The 15,039-nt window shown below is 45.7% G+C and overlaps 2 protein-coding genes across 2 annotated transcripts; one reads left to right on the top strand and one right to left on the bottom strand.

Moving 5' to 3' along the window:
* Nucleotides 1-117: 117 nt before the first annotated feature.
* Nucleotides 118-5,563, bottom strand: SNX17 (sorting nexin 17). Its single transcript, XM_081944338.1, has 15 exons — nucleotides 5,375-5,563; nucleotides 3,992-4,066; nucleotides 3,426-3,543; nucleotides 3,215-3,279; nucleotides 3,028-3,138; nucleotides 2,686-2,776; nucleotides 2,453-2,540; nucleotides 2,268-2,337; nucleotides 2,082-2,174; nucleotides 1,738-1,941; nucleotides 1,393-1,515; nucleotides 987-1,064; nucleotides 787-861; nucleotides 663-704; nucleotides 118-571 (listed from the first exon to the last, which is right to left on the bottom strand). The coding sequence occupies exons 1-15, from the start codon at nucleotides 5,438-5,440 to the stop codon at nucleotides 452-454; spliced, it is 1,419 nt and encodes a 472-aa protein (XP_081800464.1). The 5' UTR covers nucleotides 5,441-5,563; the 3' UTR covers nucleotides 118-451.
* Nucleotides 5,564-7,418: 1,855 nt separating this feature from the next.
* On the top strand, nucleotides 7,419-14,713 carry EIF2B4 (eukaryotic translation initiation factor 2B subunit delta). The gene is made up of 12 exons (XM_081941983.1): nucleotides 7,419-7,552; nucleotides 7,674-7,821; nucleotides 7,984-8,190; nucleotides 8,276-8,358; nucleotides 8,675-8,766; nucleotides 9,307-9,421; nucleotides 10,888-10,964; nucleotides 11,049-11,151; nucleotides 11,619-11,746; nucleotides 12,701-12,878; nucleotides 13,664-13,844; nucleotides 14,476-14,713. The coding sequence occupies exons 1-12, from the start codon at nucleotides 7,511-7,513 to the stop codon at nucleotides 14,673-14,675; spliced, it is 1,554 nt and encodes a 517-aa protein (XP_081798109.1). The 5' UTR covers nucleotides 7,419-7,510; the 3' UTR covers nucleotides 14,676-14,713.
* The last annotated feature ends 326 nt before the right edge of the window (nucleotides 14,714-15,039 follow it).

The following is a 15,039-nucleotide window of genomic DNA, read 5'->3' as shown; positions in this document are numbered from 1 at the left end:
ATGTGGCCTCCACTGTGTCTATAACTGTTACCTTACCATTTTTGCTTGAGTACGCGGCTCTAGTGCCAAGATGTTGGATCAGGAAATTGGACACAGTAGAGAGAAGGGCTCACAGGATTTATTTCCAATCATGATTTATTTAATCATTGTCACAAACATTTGTTAATGTTCAAATGTAAACAGCAGGTAGATAAACAAGATTACAAGTCTAGCGGTTATAGTTAAAAGTCTACTGTGAGCATCAGAGTTGTGTTTGCTCTTTGTGCAAATGTCCACTCTACCCTAGTTTGGCATGTATGAAGCTGAAGCTTACTAGTCAGCTCTGCAAATTGCCTCTGCAGGCAGAGACTCTGGCAAAGGACACACAGCCAGCTGGGGGCTGAGGCACATCAAGATCAACCCGCAAGCAGGTCATACATTCCACAAAGACCTTTTGGGCAAAGCAGGGCATTTAAAGGTCCTCATCGCCAATGCCCTCAAAGGCATAGTTGCCATGGAAATCATTCGCCCCAATGTCATTTGAAGAGCTGGAATGGCTGATGGCCCGTAAGCTGACAGAGCCCAATTTGCTCTGGATAAGGGAGAGAAGAGGTGCAAATTAGCAAGAGCCATGCCATGGTAGATCATATTTTTTCATAAGGATAAGAGGAATAATTACCCACCGAGACTCTTGTAATAGGGTCCCTGCTACCATCAGGGGAATCCTAGCAAAACACACAGGTATGTTAAAGGAGAAAAACCAATTGAAGGGAAAAGGAAGAAGCAGAGATGACAGGATTTACCTACCAAAAGAGGAGGTGATTTCACTGCTTGCTGACTGTCTGAACGCTGTAAGGCTCCAATGGTTCGTCTGCGGAACATCTATGAAAGAAGAGAATACCGAGATGCTTGGAGGCACCTATCCTAACATACTGCTTTTGTACATGATCAGGAAACAAATTTGACCTAGCCATCTCCACCAAAGGGATAAGAAGCCCGAGTCTCACCTTACGTATGCTTCCTCCAGATTTCTTCACCATCAGCTCATCCACCATGGACTGCAAGCAGATGCTCAACATTATAGCCTAAGATACGAGAGAGAGAAAAATGCTCTTACTTCTCTGCAGTATTATCCCAAACTGATGGAGCCTTGATTTTGTAAACTTAGGATAGGAAAAAAGCAAATTTGATACTGGAGTTATGATTGGGAAGCAAATAAGAATAAAATTGAGCTTGTTTCCATTTGTGATATTCGAAGTGCATTATTTGTAAGGAGAATAGATTAGATCAGTAAAGGAATCTGCATTGAGTGGGGTAGTGGATTAGATACCCATCCAGTTTACTAGTTTCAAAGTTCAAAATGTAAGAATTAATCCAGGATATAATTCACACACACACATACACACATTCTACCTGTGGACTGGTGATGGTGACCCACTGCAGTCGGTCCTTGCTCATCAGGTACTCAAAAGCTAATTCCAATTTCACCTCTGACTTGCCAGAACTTGTGCCCGATGTCCCATTGTGCACAGGGACCTAAAAAAGAACAGTCTAATGATTGCTTATTAATGAAGCAGCGGGAGGGGAATATTGAAGCTGGAAAACTCTTGGTTTGGCTGCAAATGTCAAAGCTGCTTCTCTAGCCTCTTAAGAAATTTCCAGACAGAAGGGAGGCACAGAGAAAGTACTCCTCCCTCAAAGCAGAACAGGCCATCCTCAACAAGGCAGAGACACGATCTGATTCATGTGTTAGCTCACCGAGGAAGTAACTCGCCAACAACGCATTCGTGTCACTTTGAAACTCCCTTCCTTGATCTGGTCATTGGGCAGCTTGACCTGGAAATTCAGTTCACTGTTGCCTGCTCCAACAATGACATGACAGCCTTTCTCAGGGAAATCCGTAATACAAGGGTCAAATTTGAGATAGCCATAATACTTGAGGGTTTGTGCCAAGCGGATGAACTATAACAAAAGAGAGAACATTAACTGGGAAGCTTGTGGTTTTTTTTTGGATGTATACATTTCATTACAGGTAGCTGGGAATGAAACAAGGTAATGTAGATTGACTCACACTGCATAGTAAAGGGAAAATGGAAACCTACCTCTTTTTTAGAAACTTTTTCCTGTAAAGATTTAAGCTGGCGGTGCTGTTCCTTATTGGCAAGGATCCAGCCCCGTTCAATATCTGCAACTGTCTGTGAGGAAACGGAAATAGAGGAGAAGGAAATGCTGCTGCTTGTTGGCCCACCTCCCATCTTCCTCCCTGTCACTCAACCTTCGTGCCTGACCTGGGCATATAGCAGATTTAGTCCTACCCGCTGCTCCATGACATCATCATCAAAGGAAGAGTCCCAGTAGCTGGGGGGGAGGAAGAAGAAAGAGATGGCAGAGGCAAGCCATTAATGGGTCTTAACTCAACTATTATTTGGCTGGGATTGATTATATTGACTCCTACCCTTTGCACATTTCTAACCTCTTGCGCAGCAGAATCTTGTATTCAGAGTTGCGGAGGCTGGTGACTGATACATAAGGAAGCTCAAATTCCTGCAATTTCCGGATGACTGTAAAAGATGACAGTTCAGAGCCAACCATGCCTCAAACGTATCCCCAGATAGACAGACAGAAACACATGCCTGCCCGCCTTTCCTTACAGGCAGACTGGATTTGTTATGCCATTATAGCAAGTGCAGCAAGAGGTTAACTCACAGGAAAATGCTCCATCTTTAGCTTCACGCACAAGGAAGAGATGGAAGTATCCAATCAAATCCTCCGGCAAGTCCAACTTCAAGGCCACAGCCTACAAACAATGGAAAGATAAGCCAGATGCTGAATCCTTTCATCTTAACAGCAACTTAGGGAAAGGCTACATTAAATATTACCACTACAGGGGGGCGTCTTGGTACAGGCCGTTAGTTCTTGGAATAAAGTAAATAAAGTCTGTCACACCGAGTCTCACCATAAGAAAAGGAGAGAAAGTACTATGGACATATAATCTCTCCTCCATTTCTTTCTCAACATGAGCCATTCTCATTTCTGGGAAAGCCTTACCTCCAGAACATCTTCTGTTTGGTCTGAGGTAAGAATTGTGACTTTCACCTTCTGCCCATTGGATAAGAGCACATCTAGCTGTACCTCTTCAGTTGGGATCTGCTGGGTTTCCTGGAAATACACAGGATTCCAATCATTTTCTCCACCTGGCATATACTTTACACTCTGCATTTACCTGTCTCCTTACCTGCTGGGCTTTTCGCAGAAAGCTATTGAAGATCTCACTACCTCCCAGCAAAGGATCCTGCCGTACTATGGATTAATAAGAAATAATATCAGCTTTTTTAATGCTTATGATTTTAATATTTTATTGTAAATAGGTGTTCCCTGTGCATAGAGAACACCTACTTGTAAATGCAGGCATACTATTTTTCCTTGATTTGCCCAACAAAACCTACCTGCTTGCATATATTTTTCTAGTTGTTCCCGCCGCTGCTCCACTTCCCCTGGAGTGAGAGTAAAGATCTTTTTTGGAGGAAAGGGTGGTACCACGTTAGCTCCATATTCCTTCCTTAGCTGCAGAAAGAAAAGCAGAGTTCATCTTCAGGCAGTAAAATCCCTTTTTGCTACTACCAGAATTTTGGTAATGAGATATATACACCCATTTTTTCTTCCTAATGTTTTTCTGCAAGTATAGTTTGCAGCTATACCATTGGCTCTGATAGGAATTGACCAACCAGACTGTAACCCAAGGCTGATATTGTGGGTTGAGAGAGAAAGAATGACCCAAGGTCACCTCACCCAGCTGGCTTTCATGGCTAAAATGGGACTACAACTAACAATCCTCTGGTTTCTAGCCTGGTCCTCAACCACTAGACCAAACTGCCGTTTTTAGTTACGTAAATTAATTGAATTAATAAAACACTACTCTAGGAGCAAGACTTTTAGTGACATACTGTTCACTAGGGATACTGTCCAAAAGGGAACAATTCTGACAATTTCTTACATGCCTCCATGCCTTTACCTGTTCATGCAAACCAAGCAGCTGGCTGTATCGCACCTGGCAGTGCAGAACACCATTCACATGGATGCTGTAAGCCTGTTGGGGACAGAAGGAAAAGGCATCATTAGGGAATCTGTTTATGAGAAAGCCTTTAAGCTATCCCATTCCCAGAGATACAACGGGGAAACGGTATAATCTGATATGAATCGCAAAGTACTAATTCCATAGCCGCATGAAGATTCAAAGAAGGAACAGGTCTTCTAAACTAAGAATTCACTAATCCCTTTGTGGTTGTTAAGAATCAATTATAACACTAAAACAGTCTCTTAGGGTATCCACTATCCAACGCAAAAAAATTGCATGATGCAGAAGTTATAAATCTTAGTGAAGGAGCATCGAGGCCTGAAATAAATATGCCTTTCGATAACATTTTAAAAATTTAAATTTTGTAACCAAGATTTGATGACATGGTACTACAACCGTACTATAAACTGCAAGCCTAAGTTAAGGAAATGGGTTTCGGTAAGGTAAGATATATGAGCCCATTTATTGAGCTCTATGGCTTTGCACTTTATTCAAAGTACGTAGCCCTTTTGTATCGAACAGAAACAAAAGACAAATTGCATCTACAATGAAGGGATATCTGGGTTTGCTCCTGGACTTAGTACATAGGAGTAGTTATAGAATCCATAATTCCTGGTTATGCAAGGAATCTTTCCCATGCCAAAGGACTGTCAATAGAAAGTATCTCTTCTTAAAAACAGTGTTTATGATTATTTTTCTGAAACACCCAAAGCCTTTTTAACAGAAACAAAAGATGAATTGTTTTGAAACACCCAAACACCCCTTTTTAACCAGAAAAAAAACCCCAAATAATTCAAGGAGACTCTCTAACTGAAAGCTTTTCAGTGCCAGAATGCCTCTACTGTACTTCCCTCCCATTTTAATCTTTGTTATGGCCTTTGCATCCTCCTTGGGGGAGGACAATCATATATATTTTATTTTGAGTTGGAAAGAGAAACGACCGAGATTTGGGTCGTGGCTGCCTCACAGCTGGCAGCTACAACTTCCTCGGGGGGGGGGGGAGCATCCTGCCGCCTGCTGTTATTTGGCTTCAAGACTCAGCGCGGAGGGAGAGGTAGACTAAGCGGAGTTTTTGCGGAGGAGAAACGAAACCACCCATTCCAACCGGGCGCTCTTCCCACCACCCTCCGCCCACTCCGGCTTCTCCCGAAGAGCCCGGAGGCGCTTGCAGATGCTGTAGGAAAAACAGCCGAAAGGCACCAGAACGAGTCGCCCAGGGTGCAAATCGCACTTCGATGCCCTTTCCAGATGTTAATCCCAAGGGGGGAGGGAGGCTGCCCGGGGAACTCTGCGCCCCGCCTCCAGGGGCTTGACACTCGCCACGTAGGCCGCAGCGCTGCCGCCATCCCCGGCGCGGGTCTCGGTCTCGGGGATGGAGAAGTGCATGGCCGCTTCCAGCTCCGTCTGCAGCTGCTGTAGTCGCCTCCGCCGCTACCTTCGACTCGGGCCGGAACTGGACTCTGATGTAGCCGCCATCTTGCGGGCGGAGAGAGAGAGGGAGGCACCACTGTGGGCGGAACTGGAAGGAGGAGGGCCGGAGAACACTCGTCTCTCCCCCCCCTTTTTTTTTGGCCGCCGGTCATCCCCCGGCCCTTTGCGTGGATGGTCTGACCCAGGAAAGACCAAGTGCTGGCCATAAGAGGGAAGATTGAAAGCGAAGATGTCTCCGTTTTGCCCAGGTTCATTTTTACCTCGACTGTTCGGAATTCCCCCCCCCCCCCAAATTTGGAATAAAGGAGCTGAACTGCCCCCCCCCCCCACGGCAGCCCGTGGCACGTAGAAGTTAAGCGATACAGACACAACCAGAGCGCAATATTCGCCTCTAAGAAACCCCGGAGCCTGCTTTGTCCTGCGACTGGGCAAGGTGTCAAGGGGTGGCCAGCTGCCCCTTTCTCTCCTCACCTTAGTCGCACTAAGCTGTCCGTCCAGCGAGGTGGGTTAGCAGCGGAAAGAACAAAGCCTCTATTAGGGACGGACGGAGGGACTGGACGGGGCTACCCGGCCACATAATGGTCGTCCGGATTTTTACAGCCCCCATCCGGTTTCCCTTTTTTTTTAATGCTTATACGTGGTAATCTGAGTAGCCGCTAATGTTACCTGCGAGCTGCAATAAGCAAGATTGCAGGGCCCGACAGGTGTCTCCGTCTCATCTCCATCAGCTTACGCCTGAGAGCTCGGGTGATCAGTGCGAGTATTTTGTTTTATTTAATTTTTTATATTTATTCATTTATTCATTCATTCATTTGTCAATCGTTTACAAAAAGAATAGGTATAAGAGTAAATATGAGTATGAATGAAATGGGTACACATAAATAGGGACAGTAGGATAGGGACGGGAGGCACGATGGTGCGCTTATGCACGCCCCCTTTACGGACCTCTTAGGAATGCGGTGAGGTCAATAGTAGACAGTTTAAGGTTAACGTTATGGGGATTTGAAGATGTAACAAGAGAGTCCGGTAGTGCATTCCCGGCATTGACCACTCTGTTGCTGAAGTCGTATTTTCTGCAATCGAGTTTGGAGCGATTTACCTTGAGTTTGTCTGTTGTGTGTTCTCGTGTTATTGCGGTTGAAGCTGAAATAGTCATTGACAGGTAGGACGTTGTAGCGGATAATTTTGTGTACTACGCTTAAACCCAACCGTAGATAGATTACATCACCCACCTAAGACGCTAACGGCGTCAGCAAATCGTAGAAATGCGGCGGCTGTCTTTCTTTAAATACTACGTGGTGGGGCGCAACAAAATAAGAGTTCGCTTGGGACTGCATAATACAGCCATTGTGATGTATTAGCCCGAGCATTTGCGCGGTGTGTGGAGCGAGACAAAGACACGCCTGCCCATCGGCAATTATCCTCCGCATCGCAGCAGCAGACTTGCGTCCTCAAACCCTTCGGTTGGTGGACACCCGCGGGGCGAGCTGCCACCCGCGCCGCGCTCCCGAGTTGATTGTGTGTCCCCGCCCCCCACTACTGCCCGCTGGACAAAGCGCACCATAAGCGCATAAGCCAGGGGTGTCCAAACTTGGGAACTTTAAGACTTGTGGACTTCAACTCCCAGAATTCCCCAGCCAGGCTGGCTAGGGAATTCTGGGAGTCGAAGTCCACAAGTCTTAAAAGTTCCCAAGTTTGGACACCCCTGGCATAAGCGCACCAGCGTGCCTACCGTCTCTGTCCTACTATCCCCATTTATTTGTATCCATCTCCTGTGTTCTTATTCATGTTTATTCCTGTTATACATAAGTGAGGAAAGGAAGGAAGGAAGGAAGGAAGGAAGGAAGGGGTGGCTTTTCGGTCCTCTGCCCAATCAACTTCTCCCCGTCCTCCGTGAGACCACAACTGGGTGCCGAGACAGTGGAGTGAAGGCGAAATGTTCCCTACCGATCCCGTCCTTGAGCAGCAGGGGGCGCTGTCGATGTTGCTACTGGCTGAGGTTAGGGCGGAGTCAGCGGAGCGGCTATGGCGGAGCCGGGGAGCCGCGAGGCCCCGGAGCGCAGCCAGGTACTTGGGGAAAAGGGGCCGCGTTGTGGGATCGGAGCAGCACCTGGATGATGGCAGGTGATGGGGAAACGGCAGCTCTCTCTCTCCCCCTCGTCTTGCTCCCTCCTTCTCTTCCGTGCAGGCGCCCAACGCGGAGGACAAGTTGCAGCTCCGGAAAGAGAAGAAGCAGCAGAAGAAAAAGCGCCGCGAAGCGGAGAAGGAGCCTAAGCCGCCCCGCGATGGGCTCGCCCAGCCCGCTCCCGCGCCTGCTGGGCAGCTGCCTCCGCCAGGTGCCAGAGGGGCGAAGGACGAGGGTTGGGAGGTCTCCCCCTTTTTTTTCGCAGTCTGAGCTGCAGAGGGAGACGCGTCGCCGGAGCCCCCGGGCGGAATGGACGGCCGGGGGCAAAAGCAGCGCTGCCCTCCGCTTACCTCGTCGTCTTCCTTGGGTTTAGGGCCGGAACCTACCACGCCGGGACCTCCTGACAAAGCCTGTGGTGGCGAACGGGCGGGCCCGGGCAAAAGCAAGGCTGAGCTGCGAGCTGAGCGCCGGGCCAAGCAGGAGGCCGACCGGGCATTGAAGCAAGCTCGGAAGGTTGATCCGAGTCAAACAGCCGTGCCTCCCAAGCCTCGGGTTGGAGGACCCACGGAAGCCCAGCCAGGTAAGGCTCTGTCGTGAAGGAAACGTTGCTGGTGACCCAGCTAGAAAGCTTCATCTTCTGAGCTTTGCCCCCTTTTCTTCCCCAGGAGTCAAGAGGCTCCCAGAACATGTGCAGGTGGATGATCCAGCTGCCCAAAAAAAGCTAGCCAAAAAGTTGGAGCGTCAGCAGGTAGGGCTCCGGTCCCTGTGAGGAATAGTGGTTGGAAGAGGTGGAGGTAAATAAGCTATACAAGTAGGTCTTGATTTATGATGACGACTGTCCAAAGGTACTTACTGCCACTTCTTGAAGTTACAATGGCCACATCCTGCTGAAGTCACGTGATCACATTTTGGAAGCTTGCTTGCTTGGTAACCAGCTTTTACAACCATTTGCAGCATCATAGACACTGGACTCCAATTTGCAACATTTTTGCTGGTTTCTGACATTTGTTTCTAATTTCCTTCAAATTTCCATGCTTAGACTGGCTTATTCCCCATGTCTGCAGGTCCCTATGAGGCCAGATTATGGTGCCAAAGTTAGTCTCTTCTCCCACTTGCATCAATATAGTCGCAAAGAATTGCTGACACAACAGATGAGGTGAGTGCCTGTGAACCAAGAGAAAAACACTGAACCCAAAGGGGCTTTATCACAGCACTTTAAATTGTTCATAAATAATGCTATGAGGACATTTTCTAGGCTATTCCTAGAGAAAAGAAGGAAGAATAAAGGTCACAAAACCAAGAACCATGTTCTCCGCTCAATGAAATTGGCCTGGTTAGATTGGAGCTAACCCTAACCCTAACCCTTGGGAAGTTTCCATGCTTAGATTCCATCCTAGTACAAAGTTTTAAGGCAAAGTGCTTTGGTTAAAGTTTATCTTCCTCTTTTCTTCCTCCGAAAGTGCTCTTCAGCTATTTCCGGATCTATATTCATCATTCTTTACAGTTTTATTATAATCCCCTCTCCTTTATGGTATTTAAAAAAAAATGGGAGAAAAAGATGAACAAGAGTAATATTTTCTTTCTTGACAGTAACTTGTAGTTGGGCTTTGGTATGATGGACGATGGGCAAAAAGTGTCAGTTTTATTGGGGAGTGTTGAGATGATACGTAATAACGCAAAACCTTTTCACCTGCAGCATCCCAGTCTCCACCATCCACCCTGCAGTGGTGCGTCTTGGCCTCCAGTACTCTCAGGGCATCATCAATGGCTCCAATGCTCGGTGTATTGCACTCCTAAAAGTTTTCAAACAGGTACTGCTGAAGAAGGGAGTTAGTTTAGACCAGTCCAGATTTCTTCCCATTGGAAGAACTGATACTGAAAACAGCAAATAGTTAAATGATAAACATGTCTGAAGCATCTTTACTTTTCTTAGTTTACCTAATGTGGTAGACTGTAAGATAGACTCTCTTGAGTCAAGATCCATTTCTCTTGACTGTATGGTCAAGAGACATCTATGTTGTCCTTCTGACAACAGTATCAAAATACTGTGCTCTGGGTGTACGCTCTATGGTTGTGGGTCAGCTGCCGGCAGAGCGTACAACCATAGAGCGTACCCCCAGAGCGGCCACTGCTGGAAGACTCGGTTTGGAAGCCGTCGAAAAAGCCATGCTGGGATGGCGGTGGCGGCGGTGGTGGCAGTGGAGGTGCCCTGGCTCTGCAGAGAGAGTTAGGACAGGGTATCGTGAGGCTGGGAGGCGGGTGAGCAAGAGCGGAGCAGCCGGTCCTGCAACCCCCCTCTCTAGCCGTGCAGAGCACCATTCACTGGCATTTCGAAGGCGCCAAGCCGCGGGAGCCGGCCGGCGGCAAATAGGCGCTCACACGGTTTGACAATACCCCCCAGGTCAATGAATGCCACTGTGCCTGGCTGGAAAGGGGTCTTGCCGGATGGCTGCTTGTGAGCATGGTCGCTTCATGGCTTCTGTGTTGCACTGCTGCGACAGCGCAACACAGCCATTCGCCCATGAGGCTGTACCCGGCTCTTTGGGAGCCCGCTCACAAGAGGCAGCCGCCCGGCAACCCCAAAACAATAAACCCCCCCATAATAAGGCCCAAGCCATATTTTGTGGGTAAAAAGAAAATAAGACCCCGTCTTATTTTTGAGGAAACACAGTAGTGTGTCAGTCACCTTATCCGATTTTTAAAAAACATTTATTTCATTTCCACTACTGCTCATCTCAGCAAATGACTTTGGGTGGCTCACAGTTCAAAACATACATTTGCCAGCTGCTCGCGCAAAGATGTGCACACTCACCTGCCACAGCTGCGGCGGCCCAGTTCCAATCAGCTCAAAGCCTGGTAATGGCCATTGCCCAGGGGTTGGGGACCCCTTGTCTAAAATTCTCAAGTAGGCGAATACAAGAAAATAAATATAGTAGACATTCTGCAGGTGGAATAGTCATAGGCTTGGCTAGTTTAAAAATAATTTAATAAATTCTTGGAGAAGGAAGAGGTCAATGGCTCTATGCAGCTTCTCATCTCTAACAGAACCTGTTTTTCTGGGGAGCACAAATAATACTGTAGAGAATAGCAGTTGTCTCCATTGTTTTCAGACTGTTTTCAGGCTCCCATAGTAGCCTCTGATCGGCTAACATGGGAAACAAGTTACCAGACGTGGGTAAACTCACCTTGACTTGATCCTGCTGTAGGACTCCTCTGCTGTTCATGTTGAGGTTTTAACTTTGCAAGTTTGCAGCTTCTCTTTTATCCTGTCCTTCAGGTGATTAGAGACTACACCACTCCGGCCAACGAGGAACTTTCACGAGACCTTGTAAACAAGCTGAAACCGTACATCAGGTGATTAGGAAGAAGGGATTTCCTCCTTTGGACATCTGGAAGTGGAAAGGTGATGTTGATGCTGAGTGTACCTTTCTTCTGCAGCTTCCTGACCCAGTGCAGGCCCCTCTCTGCCAGCATGGGCAATGCCATCAAATTCCTTAAGAAGGAGATTTCCTCACTACCAGGGACCATACGAGAAGAGAAGGTGAGTTCAAACTTATAAACTTGGATGCTGGTTGAAATTCCTGAATGTAGCATGCAATCCATTTGCTCTCTTTTCTGGGAATATCCTTAGAATTTCAGGTTGGCATAGATCATTAGCCATTTATCTTGCTTATGTTTTGGGTTTTTTCGATTATTGCCCCAAAATTTATTGTTCAGGTTTATCTCTTTCATTTTTCAAAGAGATGTTGCCATGCTCAATAGCACAGGGTGGGAAACCAGAGCTTTTTTCTTATTCTCCAAGGGATAAGCAGGAGATCCAGCTTAGATACTGTGGGAGAGATTCATCTATCTACTGACAATTTCAAAATAATAAAATAACAAAAAATAACACGCCCAAATCAAAGAGTTTTAGGAGGTTTATCCATTATATGAAGTGCAAGAAATGAATCCAGCTGAGTATGCAGGGAGGGGACTGACCACACATGACCAACCGTCTCTTGGGAATAGGCCAAGGAGCAACTTCAGGAGACAATTGACAAATATGAGCGGGAGAAGATTTTTCTGGCAGCTGAAGCCATTTCCAAATTTGCCTTCGAGAAGATCAACGATGGCGACGTCATCCTTGTCTATGGATGGTATGGAGTTGTGCTTGGGGTGGGGAAAGAAAAATGAAATTGTTCTTATCTGAATGATGCTTTTCAGAATCTAAGCTGCTCTCCTGGATGTGAAATGCTGGTGGGAATGAAGAGAGGAAGGGGTCTGGCAGGCTTGCAAGACAAAGCAGTAGTACTGTTGTGCAAAAAATGGGTGATTGTAGCCAGGGCGGCAATGCCAGAAGATGATAGGTTGCCTCCTGGAAAGCTTGTGTGGAATTCATAACTTTACCTAGATCTTATGCTGTGCTGACAGCAATCAGGACAGTTCAGAAAACCTTATCTGTAAAGCATAAAATGACTTTGGTGGAGATATGCAGGAATGGGCAAAAGAAGCTAAAGCATTTTTCAAGTCCAAAATTAGATAACATTCAGAAGTAGTTCAGGTAGACATCTGCCTAGCTCACAGAACTAGTGGGGGGAGGTACAGCACAATCAGATTTGGAAAATTGTGTTGTTATAGCTAGTCTGAACCAGAGGTGGTATATATCAGGTTCTGACCAGTTCTGGAAAACCAGTAGTGGAAATTTTGAGTAGTTCGCAGAACTGGTAAATCCCACCTCTGACTGGTCCCGTCCCCATCTATTCTCTGCCTCCCGAGTCCCAGCTGATCAGAAGGGAATGGGGATTTTGCAGTAACCTTCCCCTGCCATGCCCACCAAGCCACACCATGTCCACCAAGCCACGTCCACAGAACCGGTAGTAAAAAAATTTGAATCCCACCACTGATCTGAACAAAAGCAGTTTCATCTCTCCTGATTTGATCTACATAGAGGAGCAATATCACCTTATATTTGAGTTAAAGTAAGGGAAGACAAGGCAAAGATTTCCAAGTCTGAGAGCAAAGGCATCCTGGGTTTCTAAAAGTTGGCCAAGTGAAATGTTGCCTGGGTTAAGTTCCTCCTCTATTTATCTCTGCTCATGTTTGCTTGGTAGTTCATCCTTGGTGAGCCGCATACTCTGTGAGGCTCATGCCAATCATCGTGCCTTCCGAGTAGTGGTAGTGGACAGTCAGCCACGGTTAGAAGGACGGGAGACACTGTGCCGCCTGGTGAAACAGGGAGTCCGCTGCAGCTACGTGCTGATCAATGCCATCTCCTACGTGTTACCTGAGGTAGGAACTTTGAAATGTGATATGGGTAGAGGAGTGTTATTAGAAGAACTGAAAGGGCAATTCTGTGGGGTAGATTTCAGAATCTGAGTCTGAAAAGAGACTAGCAGGTTCTGATTATTATTTTTAAAATTTATATGCTGTCCCGCTCATCATCTTTTCCTCCCATTTCCATGTTACCTACATGGGTCTTAACTAAGCTGCGGATTCCCTGGGAGTTCTTAGTCATTGAGGATAGTGACGCATTTTCTGCATCAGATGAGAAGAGCATATCTTTCTCCTTCTGTCCTGGCCATTTTTTTACAGAGAGCATTTTAACAAACTGCATTGTTAGAGACCCCACACACCCACTTCATGGACTGCTTCTGTTGCTCCCCTCTGGGAGGAGGTTTCAATGTATTTCTAACAGGACTACCAGATTCTGTAACAGCTTTGTTCCCTATGCTGTCTGTCTGGTAAACTCGCAAGATTTGTTTTGATCGCCATGTACATGTCTATACCCAAATTAGACTGTGTTGTTTCTCTGTATCATATGATATATTTGGGTATATATGCATATATTTTTATTTATTTATTTTGTCATGCATATATGGTGTATATTGGAGGTGGAGACCCTTTGAGAGCTGTATGCAGTGAAATTTCATTTTAATGTATGCCGATTAGTGTACAGTCAAAGTGACAGTAAAGTTATTCTAAGTTCAGTTCTAAGAATTATGGGAATCTTTTTAGTAAATGAAGGCTACAGGTGGTTATAAAATAAATGAAAAGTTCTTACTCTCTCTTGGCAGGTTTCCAAAGTGCTGTTAGGAGCTCATGCACTATTAGCCAATGGGTCAGTGATGTCACGTATGGGCACCTCACAAATTGCACTGCTTTCCAAGGCCTATAATGTGTCTGTACTAGTCTGCTGTGAGACCTACAAGTTCTGCGATCGGGTTCAGACCGACTCCTTTGTCTCCAATGAACTTGGTATGTCTGGTATCAAGCCTCAGGTATCTTTTTGGATGACAGACTTTATTGCAGAATGTTGCAAATGCCAAAAATGAAGATTTGCCATTCTTAATTTTACAATATTGAGTTATCTGAAAAAAGGCAGATTTGACTATTTTGTGGAATGTTAAGCCATTTTTCATATAGATTCCTGGAAGTAGTTGACTAATACAAGTAAGAGAACCAACAATTGTCCCTTTAATGGGAAAAGCTTGCCTAGAAAAGTCAGGCTACTATTTCCTATTTTGTTTCATGTCACTTTCATTCTTCAAGACCACTGAGAATTGAAGCAGATGCTTATCTCAGATCACCTTTATGAGCAAGATTGGCTTAGGGGAGTGAACAGCCCATGATTAGTAATTGAGAATTGAAATATGTAGGGGAAACTTGACAGATATTGGAATACTGAAATTGCATCCACTGCTTCTCAATGCAAGGAGTTACAAAAGCAGAAACGCTGTAAGCCAAGTAAGCATCAGAATGTGCAGAAGGAAAGTACAGGAAACAATAGCTTCAGGACTTGCCCAACATAAGGGAGAAATCTTGGCCCATGCTGCTTTGAGAAAGAACCAATGCTTTCCTAACTGGTCCCTATTCCTATAATTTGCAGATGATCCAGATGACCTGATTGGGTCAAAAGGAAAGAGCCGTCCATTATCCAACTGGCAGGAAAGCAAATCGTTGCGCCTTCTCAATTTAGTCTATGATGTGACCCCTCAAGAATTGGTGGATCTGGTCATTACAGAGTTGGGGATGATCCCTTGCACTTCTGTTCCTGTTGTTCTGCGGGTCAAGAATGTAGAGCAGTAATGTTGGAAGAGTGAATAAACCTGTGTGTCTCTGTTCTATGCCTCTGTTTATATATGTCATTGTGTGAACTTTTGAGTGAAACAGGATTCCCAATTTTGGGGAAATCAACCTAATCCTTGTCCAGGACTTAAGTAATTTATATTCATCTGTTTATTTACTCGGGGCATCTTTGTTATCAATTTGTTGCTGCTAGAAATGGAGTCATATTGTAGAATTTATCAATGCCTTTCTCTTTATTCCAACACTCATTAAGAACTAGAGGTCCAATCTAGAATTTATTCTAGTAATAATCATTAGATACATTATCTCTCTTTATCCTTGAGGGTGTTATACGTTCAAGTAAACCTGAGACCCAGAACCTTTT

The sequence above is a fragment of the Natrix helvetica genome, assembly GCF_964273705.1.
Source record: "Natrix helvetica genome assembly, chromosome: 2".
Classification (NCBI taxonomy): domain Eukaryota; kingdom Metazoa; phylum Chordata; class Lepidosauria; order Squamata; family Natricidae; genus Natrix; species Natrix helvetica.
This window is presented reverse-complemented; position numbering and strand designations above follow the sequence as displayed.

Excerpts from the sequence above, each read along its gene's own strand:
- SNX17 (XM_081944338.1), bottom strand. The coding sequence starts at position 5,440 with ATGCACTTCTCCATCCCCGAGACCGAGACCCGCGCCGGGGATGGCGGC. Across the intron at positions 3,544-3,991 it reads TGCTTGGTTTGCATGAACAG|CTAAGGAAGGAATATGGAGC; the intron begins GTAAAGGCATGG and ends TTCTTTCTGCAG. Across the intron at positions 862-986 it reads CTGGAGGAAGCATACGTAAG|ATGTTCCGCAGACGAACCAT; the intron begins GTGAGACTCGGG and ends CTTCTTTCATAG.
- EIF2B4 (XM_081941983.1), top strand. The coding sequence starts at position 7,511 with ATGGCGGAGCCGGGGAGCCGCGAGGCCCCGGAGCGCAGCCAG. Across the intron at positions 8,767-9,306 it reads TTGCTGACACAACAGATGAG|CATCCCAGTCTCCACCATCC; the intron begins GTGAGTGCCTGT and ends TTTCACCTGCAG. Across the intron at positions 12,879-13,663 it reads TCTCCTACGTGTTACCTGAG|GTTTCCAAAGTGCTGTTAGG; the intron begins GTAGGAACTTTG and ends CTCTCTTGGCAG.